Source organism: Chrysochloris asiatica, unplaced genomic scaffold (assembly GCF_000296735.1).
Source record: "Chrysochloris asiatica unplaced genomic scaffold, ChrAsi1.0 scaffold00168, whole genome shotgun sequence".
In the NCBI taxonomy this organism is placed as follows: domain Eukaryota; kingdom Metazoa; phylum Chordata; class Mammalia; order Afrosoricida; family Chrysochloridae; genus Chrysochloris; species Chrysochloris asiatica.
In genome coordinates, this window is record NW_006408686.1 from 5592129 (window position 1) to 5601567 (window position 9439).

At 47.8% G+C, this 9439-nt stretch overlaps 1 protein-coding gene across 1 annotated transcript; it reads left to right on the forward strand.

The window, feature by feature from the left end:
* The first annotated feature begins 237 nt into the window (after nucleotides 1–237).
* GMFG (glia maturation factor, gamma) lies at nucleotides 238–7506 on the forward strand. Its single transcript, XM_006871439.1, has 7 exons — nucleotides 238–353; nucleotides 758–854; nucleotides 954–1003; nucleotides 3088–3137; nucleotides 6442–6524; nucleotides 7211–7284; nucleotides 7410–7506. The coding sequence occupies exons 1-7, from the start codon at nucleotides 351–353 to the stop codon at nucleotides 7479–7481; spliced, it is 429 nt and encodes a 142-aa protein (XP_006871501.1). The 5' UTR covers nucleotides 238–350; the 3' UTR covers nucleotides 7482–7506.
* Nucleotides 7507–9439: the final 1933 nt, after the last annotated feature.

Below are 9439 nucleotides of genomic sequence, written 5' to 3' on the forward strand. Positions count from 1 at the left end.
CCGCTGGCCAGTGTTTCTTAACTACACCATGCCAGGAGATATATGATGCCGGTTGATTCTTACAATAATCCCAAATCAGAGGAATGAAGTTACTTCTCCAGGGTCACACAGCAGGCAGCATTTGAACCCTGGGCTCAGTGATGTAAAGCCTGGGAGGTCCTGGCAGACAAGGGGAAGGAAGGAGGGGAGGAGCCCTCTGTGACAGTTGTCCCAGAATGGGTATAAACAGGATGTGGTGTTGGATGAAACCTTCCTCTACTACTCTACACCCCCGCCCCCCCACAGCCCTGGTCCCCACCCCTAGAAGAAGGCGGAACTGAGAGAAGAAGAGACTTTCGGACAGAAGAGCCATGGTCAGAGGGTCAGGGGTCTTATGGGAAGGGCTGGGGATGGGGGCTGGGCAGACCCATGGGTGAAGACCAGCTTGAGATACTGGAAGTCAGGAGCTGGGGACAGGACTCAACTATGGCAAAGGGCCGGGCTGGGGCAAGAGAGGTAGTAGTTCCGGGTTCAGATCTGGGGTCTCCTTGACAATTGCCCAAGGGTGCCATCTCAGGGAGCCAGTTGAGGCTGAGAACTAGCCTTCACATCGCTCCCTAAGCTGGGTGTCCTGGTGAGGGGCACCTTTTCTTAATTTGCACGAATGGGTCCTATGGGCTAGCAAGGCCCTTTCCTTCATTAGTGAATGGAGACCCTGAGGTGTGGGGGAGGGGCGGGGACAGAGGCCAGCTCTGCTCTGACTGGACCCCTCTGGCAGTCTGACTCTCTGGTGGTGTGCGAGGTGGACCCAGAGCTAAAGGAAAAGCTGAGGAAATTCCGCTTCCGAAAAGAGACAGACAACGCAGCCATAATAAGTAAGTGAGTGAGTTCTTCCTCCACCGAAAGATGGGAAGAGGTGGGGACAAATGGGGAGAGCTGCTTGAGTCTAACCCTTGTGTGTCACGCCTCCCCAGTGAAGGTGGACAAGGACCGACAGATGGTGGTGCTGGAGGAAGAATTCCAGGTGAATGGGGCCCCCAAGAGTTCTAGGGACTGGGAGACCCACAAGGCTGGAACTGCTCAGGCTGTTGGAGTCAGAAACACCTGGAAGTCAAGTTCAAGCTCAGCTGAGACCTTAGGCAAGAGGCGTTGCCTGTCTGGGTCTCTGTTTCCTTACCTGTAAAATGGGGTAATAATAGTACCGATCTGGGGAAGGACATCATACTTGGGAAAGTGGAGGGTCAGTGAAAAACAGGAAGACATCCATGAGATGAGTTTGCCACAGTGGCAACAACTATGGGTTCAAACAGAACAATTGTGAGGATGGTTCTGGACCAGAGAGTGTTTCATTCTGTTGTGCATAGATAGGGTTGCTATGAGTCGGAACTGACTCGCTGGCACCTAACAACAACAACAACAACAACAGAGGCCTGCTTAGGGATTCTTTTTAGTGGGTAAAGAACCGGGCCTGGCGTATAGCTCAATAAAGAGATGATAATGAGAATTCTTATAGCAGTAATTAATTGGCACTTACATGAGCTTCCAGATAAGTTAAAAAAAGCTATCAGAAACTCTTTATCAAAGGGCGCCCATCTGCTGGCCCCAATGTCTTTATCAGTAACATGGGTTTGATAATAAGGCTTACTTTATAGTATTGCATTAAGGTTTTGCAGGGGCCTAAAGGAGCTCTAAGGAACTCTGGTAGCATAGTGGTTACGAATCGGGCTGCGAACCACAAGGTCAGCAGTTCGAAACTACCAGCTGTTCCACGGGAGAAAAATGAGGCTTTCTGCTCCCGTAAAGATTTACAGCCTTGGAAACCCTGTACAGGGTCGCTATGAGTCTGAACCGACTCTACAATACTTAACAACACCAAAGGAACTCTGGTGTGGCGCTGTGGGCTAATGCGTCAGACTGCCAAGTAGTTTGAACCACAGGGTCCGTGGTTCAAGCTCACCAGCTGCTCCTTGGAAACGATAAGCAGGGTCGCTATGGGTCAGAGTTGCCGCGATGGCACTTAACAATTAACAACAACAACAAAGGAGCTCTGGTAGCGTAGTGGTTATGAATTGGGTTGCTAATCTCAAGGTTGGCAGTTTGAAACTACCAGCGGTTCCGTGGGAGAAAGATGAGGCTTTCTGCTCCCGTAAAGATTTACAGCCTTGGAAACCCTGTGCAGGGTCGCTATGAGTCGGAACCGACTCCACGGTACTTAACAACAACAACAAATGGAGTTAATGCTCTGGACTGCAAAGTCATTTGAACTAGAAGGTCGACAGTTTAAGCTCACCAACTGCTCCTCAGAAACCCTATATAGGGTCGCTATGGGTCAGAACTGAGTTGATGACACTTAGCAACAACAACACTGGAGGCTGCGGGAACTCTGTAAGATAAGCACTGGACTGTGTACCACAAGTTCAGTGGTTCGAGTCCATCAGCTCCTCCGTGGGAGAAAGATGAGGCTTTCTGCTCCCACAAAGATTTACAGCCTCGGAAACCCTATTGGTTGGTTGTTTATGTGCCATGAAGGTTCTGACTCATAGCAACCTGTATACTGTATACTTTCTGAGGCTGTAAATCTATACGGGAACAGAAAGCCTCATCTTTCTCCTGTGGAACAGCTGGTAGTTTCGAACTGCTGACCTTGAAGTTAGCAGCCCGATTCGCAGCCACTATGCTACCAGAGCTCTTTTGGAAACCCTATACAGGGTTGCTGTGAGTCTGGACCGATTCATCGGCAGCTAACAAAATAACAACATAGAGGCTGGGGCTATTTGAAAGGAAATGGGGATTGGTTAGAAGTGGGGACTCCTTCATCCTTTTAGAGAAAGTGTAGTGAAATGGTTACAATTTGAAACCAGATCCATATCTGAATTCTGCTGCTCGCTATCTGTGCAACATCTGGGCAAGTCCCTTAACACCACTGGGCCTCAGTTTTCTTATCTGTCAAATGGGGTTAATAGTAGACCTTCTCCCACAGGGTTATGGGAAAGCTCAATGGCTTAGGCCACATGTGTTTCTGAGAGCTCTGCCTAGTTGTTGTTGTATACAGTAAGTGCACATTTAATGACAGTTATTACTTTTCTTCACTCCTGCTTCTTGCCTCAGAACATTTCCCCAGAGGAGCTGAAAATGGAGTTGCCGGAGAGACAGCCCAGGTACTCAGGGGAAGGTCAGGGCTTGGGAAGCGGGGTAGGGATGGAGATAACGACTATGGAACTGTTTGGGTTCTGTTGTTGTTGTTAAGTGCCATCAAGTCGGTTCCGACTTGGAGTGACCCTGTACAGGGTTTCCAAGAGCAGTTGGTGGATTGGGTTTGAACTGCTGACCTTGTGGTTCACAATAGGGTGCTGATCCTACAGCTCCACACGAGGCTCTAGCGAGTCATATTTATGGGCTTAGGCTCTTTATGCTTGAGGCCAAGGGAATTTCTTGTCTGTTTGCTAATATTTTATTGCAGATTTTTACACTGATAACCCTGGAGTCCTGATGTGGTGCTGTAGGATAAACACTAGACCATATGGTTGGTTTGAACCACAAGGTCAGCAGTTCAAATTCACCAGCACTCCTTAGGAATCCTATACAGGGTTGCAATGAGTCTGAACCAACTCGAATGCATTTAACAACAAACAAATAACACCCTGGTAGCATAGTGGATTATTACACGGACTGGTAACCACAAGGTCAGCAGTTTGAATCTACCAGTCTCTCCGTGGGAGAAAGATGAGGCTTTCTGCTCCCACAAAGATTTTCAGCCTCAGAAAACTAGGGTCACTATGAGTTGGAACTGGTTTGGAGGCACTCAACCACCAACCATTCATATATGATATTGGCTTATAGTTTGCTTTTTTTAAAATAAATTTTGGCAGGCTTTGGTTTTAACATTACCCTTGCTTCATTAAAAAAGAAGGTTTTCCTTTTTTTCAGTGCTCTGGAAAACTTTAGGAATATATTGGCATCCTTTGACCTTTAAACATTAGGTAGAATCTTCTGTGAAGTCACAAGAGCCTGGTTCTTTTTGGTTTTGTTGGGAAATTCTTTGGCCCCATTCTTCTATGAAAATGGGTCTTTTTTTATTTCCATCTTGACTGGCATCAATTTTGGGTACCCTGTGGTTTTGAAAGGAGCCCTGGTGGTGAAATGGTTAAGAGTTCAGCGGTTAACCGAAAGGTTGGTGGAACCCACCAGTGGCTCCATGGGAGAAAAGACCAGGCGATCTGGATCTGCTCCTATGGAAATTAAGCCCTATGGGAACAGTTCTACTACATCCTATAGTGTTGTTATGAGTTGAAATTGACTCTACAACACACAGCAACAAAAACAGGCTTTTGAGGAGTCAGGGGTGGGTGGGGAGGGTGCGAATGGTTAATATACTCAGTTGCTGACCAAAAGGTTAGAAGTTTGAGTCTGTCCAGAGGTGCCGCAGAAGAAAGTCCTGGCAATCTCCTTCTGAAAAATCAGCCATTGAAAACTCCATGGAGCACAGTTCAACTCTGACACACATGGGGTCGCCATGAGTCAGAACCAACTGATGTCTTTTTACTGGAGGGTTGTTAGTCACAATCACAGGTTCTAGGTGAACAGCATCTGCCTGGCAGCTTGGGAACACCCTAAGCATGTCTTAGGAGCACTTTCTCCACGTTCAACAGGGAACCAATTTGTGCCAGGCTGGGAGCCCCTGGGGAGGGCATCCTGGGCTGGCCAGCTGGAGCCTGCAGCGCAGTTCCTCAAACCTGCCCAGACCCCCTAGAACTGCCTTTGGGCCTCCCGGGCCAGAGCCAGTTTTGTGGATGGTGACCAGTGTAGTAGCCCAGAACCTCACATTCAGGGCCCTTGCACTTGGGGGCTCTCCAGCTGCTTTCTTGAATCTTTGAATTAATGTTTTGCACGTGAAGGCCGATGGGACAATGGAGCATGTGCTAGGGGCTTGGAGCCTCATCTCATGAGGTTCCAGTCACATGTTCTCTGCACCACCCAGTGACCATGACGGACTTCCCTGGGTAGTTGGGGTCAGCATGCACCCCTGCATGGTAGGCTGCAAGATACAAAACTCTACAGTGCAAGAAGCAGGCTTATTTGTAACCATGGCAATGAGACGATATACGATATACGATAGAATGAATGTAAAACTAATGTTCTCCCATGTAAACTATCACATAATTCACAATAAAACATTAAAAAAAAAAAAAAAAAAAAAGAAGCAGGCTTATGAGAGTCTGTACTCACGACCCAGGGAGTTTAATGTTTAATTTAACATCAAAGAGCAAATTAAAAATGCTACGACAAGGCTAAGGAACCCTGGTGACACAGTGGGTTAAGTGCCAAGCTGCTAACTAAAAAGTCGGCAGTTCAAACCCACCAGCTGTCTGCTTCAGTCACAATGCACAGCCTCAGAAAAGTTGCCAGGAGTGAGAATTCACATGACGCCTGTGGAAGGGTTAATGACACAAGTCCAGAGAGGCTGTTGTGCTTGAAAAGGGAAATACGTGTTTTTTCCTATTTTTTTGGAAAAAGGACCCCATGTTTTCATTTTGTGTGGGGGCCCAGCAAACTAGTTCTGCTCCTAGTCCCCATTACAGAGTGCTGGGCAGTGTTGCACAGAGGTTGAGTGTTCATACTCTGGAGTTGAATTTCTCTGGGCTCAAATCTTTTCTCTCTCCATCCCGTAAACCTTGGCAAGTGACGTTGTCTCTCTGAGCTTCAGTTTTCCCATCTATAGGGCTGGGGTGATCCTGATGTGGTTAAGTGCCGTTGAGTAGATTCTGACTCAGAGTGACCCCTATATAGGATTTCTGAGGAGTGGCTGGTGGGTTTGAACTACTGACCTTGAGGTTAGCAGTCTAGTGCCTAACCTTACGGTGCCATGCCAGGACCCCTACTTTATAGAGTTTTTGTTTTTCTTTTTGAGAATCCAATAAGTATTTACTATGATTTAAAAAAATCATTTGTTGTGTCTAAGGCTGGTACCCTGGGTTAACCCTAAATTCTCAGATACAGTCAAGATTTCTAGGTTATAAATCGATGCCTTTGAGTTATGGTGTTGGAGGAGAATATTGAAAGCTGCCAAAAGAACCAATAGATCTGTTTTGGAAGAAGTGCAGTCAGAGTGCTCCTTGGAGGCCAGGATGGCCAAACTTGGTCTCTCATACTTTGGACATATTGTCAGGAGGGACCAGATGCTGGAGAAGGATATCATGTTTGGTAAGGTGGAGGGTCAGAGAAAAAGAGGAAGACTCCCAACGAGATGGATTGGCCAAGTGGCAGTATCGATGGACTCAAGCGTGGCAACAGTAGTGAGGTTAGCCCAGGATTGGGCAGTGTTGCGTTCTGCTGTGCATAAGGTTGCTATGGGTCGGTACCGACTCGATGGCACCTAACAACAACAACAATGTTGGGTCATGTGCATTTGGGCTTGGGCTCCAGGTCAAAATCCTGAATTTGACTTCTCTTTCATTGGTCTAGATTCGTGGTTTACAGCTACAAGTATGTGCATGGAGATGGCCGAGTGTCCTACCCTTTGTGTTTCATCTTCTCCAGCCCTGTGGGTGAGACACAGCTCCGTTCCTCCGGAGATTCTGGATGTGTGTGTGTGTGTGTGTGTGTGTGTGTGAGGTGTGAATGAGGGTGTATGGTGACTGTATACACGACTCTAGAGGAGAATGTGACTGTGTGTGCATATATGTTTGAATGTGTACAGGTGCTGGTATGAATGTGTGTGTGTGAATGTGTGTAGTCATTTGTTAGAATGTGTGTTAAGGTGTATGTAGGTACTCTGGAAGAGTGTGGGTAAGGATGATTGCATGAGAGTGTGGGTCTGTGTGTGTGAATATGTGTAGCGATGACTGCAGTGTGGCAGGTGTGTAAGTACCAGAGTGTATTTGAATGTGTGGAATATGTGGTGTGTACAAATGTGTGAGGTATTTAACAACAACAACAACATAAGTGTATGTGAGGCTGTGGTGTGTGTTGGGAGGGCAGTGGTGCAGGGGAGGGGGCTCAGATTTATCACAGAGCCCACCAATCCTCAGTTCTCCCTTTTATCTATAAATCCATCTCTGGCCCTTAAATTGGTTCTAGGGACCCTTGGAATAATTTTGAGGCCCCCAAACAAGCCTAGAACCTCTGGACTTAGCCTCCTGGGATCCTTAGAAAACTCCCAGGCTTGCATGCAGCATTTTCCCGAGCCCTAGAAAACACTTCAAGGCTCCCATATGCCTTTTTGTCTTTGCAGGCTGCAAGCCCGAACAGCAGATGATGTATGCAGGGAGTAAAAACAGACTGGTGCAGACAGCGGAACTCACTAAGGTCCGGAGTCCTAGGGAGGAGGGGGCTGGAGGGCTGGACTCCTGAATCTGAGAAAGGATGGGGCATGGGTCCTCATTGTCTCTGTTCCTGGGTCCGTCGTGATGCTGAGACCTCTTCCTGACCAGGTGTTTGAAATCCGTACCACCGAGGACCTCACAGAGACCTGGCTTAAAGAGAAGTTGTCTTTCTTTCGTTGACCTCTGGACTGGGAACCTGGATTCCTGATACCAGAGTCCCTAAGAGAATTGTGGACTCAGATCTCTGCACATGTAAAATTCTAAAGAAATTAAACATGCAAGAACTGAGATCGGTTGTTTCTCCCCCTTCATTTTGGGCTCTAGCCGACAGTCCCTGCAGTACCCGCTGAACACCAGCAGAGGGCGAGCAGGCCTAGAGGAACTGCAAGTTGAGTCCCCCGAGGAAAGGCGCACACCAGCTTTACTGACGGGAAGTAGGGGCGAGAGGCATTTTTAGGGGGACAGGGGAGCCTGGGTCATTTGGAAGAATATCTGAATCCATGAACAGGTCATCCCCAAGGAAACAAGGACACCCAGGTTCCTCTGAGAGCCTGGTTCCTCTTTCCCTCCTGTTCCTTTCTCTCCTCAGCTGAGGCCAGCAGGCATTTGCTTGCTTTCCGTACTATTTTTCTCAGCGGAGCCCTGGGGCGGGAAGAATTTGAAAGCAGAAAAGTTGTTGAAAGATCAAACATTTAATTGCTTCAGGGGCTCAGGAGTTGCTGGGGCTGGAGGGTCCAGGGATGGGAAAGAAGAAGAGGACCCTCATTGGATCTTTGGAGAGGTCTGAGGTTGAGGAGATAGAGAAGGAACATCCTACCTGCCCTCATCCCCCCTTTGAGGTCCTCCTTCCTTTTCTTCTGGCATCTCTGGTAATTTGACTCAGGCTTTCTGTCTGTGTCTCTAAGTGACATTTATTGAGCGCCTACAGTGTACCGCGTAGGCTCTGAGAATTCTGAGGTGCCACCGAGATGAATTACACATTCTCTTTTTCATCCATTCTCGGCTTCTCTTCCTGGTCTCTGTTTGTTTCTTTCTCTGTCCCCAGAATCAGGGCCCTGAGAAATTTCCCTCTCCCCTCCCCCTTTCCAGGTTCCCTGTAGCGAGGTGGCAGTTGCCATAGTAACAATGACACAGTGACCTTGGGCCTGGGCTACCCCACCCCCAGCCCTCTCCGTCCTGGGGAAAGGCACCTAGGCCCAACTCCAACCCTACCCACTCCCTTCCAGCCATGAGACATTTTCCCATCCTGCCCCATCCCTTGTCCCCTTGTCCCCAATCGGGGCAAGCCCTCTACATGAGGGGTTCAGGACAGACCCATTCTATACTGAGCTGTAGAGAAATCCCCCCTCTCTTATATGAAGCTGTTGTTATTAAGTGCTGTTGAGTCGGTTCTGACCCATAGTGACCCTGTATAGGATTTCTAAGAAGCAACTGGTGAGCTCGAACTGCCGACCTTGCAGTTCAAACCGACCTTGCAGTCCAGCGCATTAACCCACAGGGTCACACCAGAAGTCCTTGTCTTTCTCATCCATGTCTCTGTCAAGAGATGTCTCTCTGTGTTTTCTTCTGATCTCAGTCCTAGTACCTGATGACTAGCAATGGGAGAGGAGGAGAGCTGAGGCTAGAAGGAAGAGGCCATTCAATTCATAAGCCAAGGAGTGCCTGAGGAGGTTAGAAAAAGAAAGAGATTTGTTCAAGGTCATGCACTTACATAATCATGCGAATAATGATCACTAACTTTCCTACTGAGGGCTTCCTATGCGCTAGGTACTGTTATAAGGATGGTACAGACATTAACTCATCTAATCTTGGCAATATCCCCATGAAGAAGGCACTGTTATCCCTATTTTACTTTGAGGAAATTGAGGCACAGAAGCCCAAAAAAGTGCTTGCCCGGTGTCTCTTAGCTAGTAGTCCACATAATCAGATCCCAAACCCAGGGCTCTTTTGTGGTCACTCTCTCTCGCTGTTAAGCGCCGTCAAGTCAGTTCTGACTCATAGCGACCCTATATAAGGTTTTCAAGGAGCAGCTGGTGAGTTTGAACCGCTCATTTTTCTGTTAGCAGTCTACTGCATATACTACAGCACCACACCAGGACTCCACACATTCTCTTGTTGCTTTTAGGTGCCATAGAGTC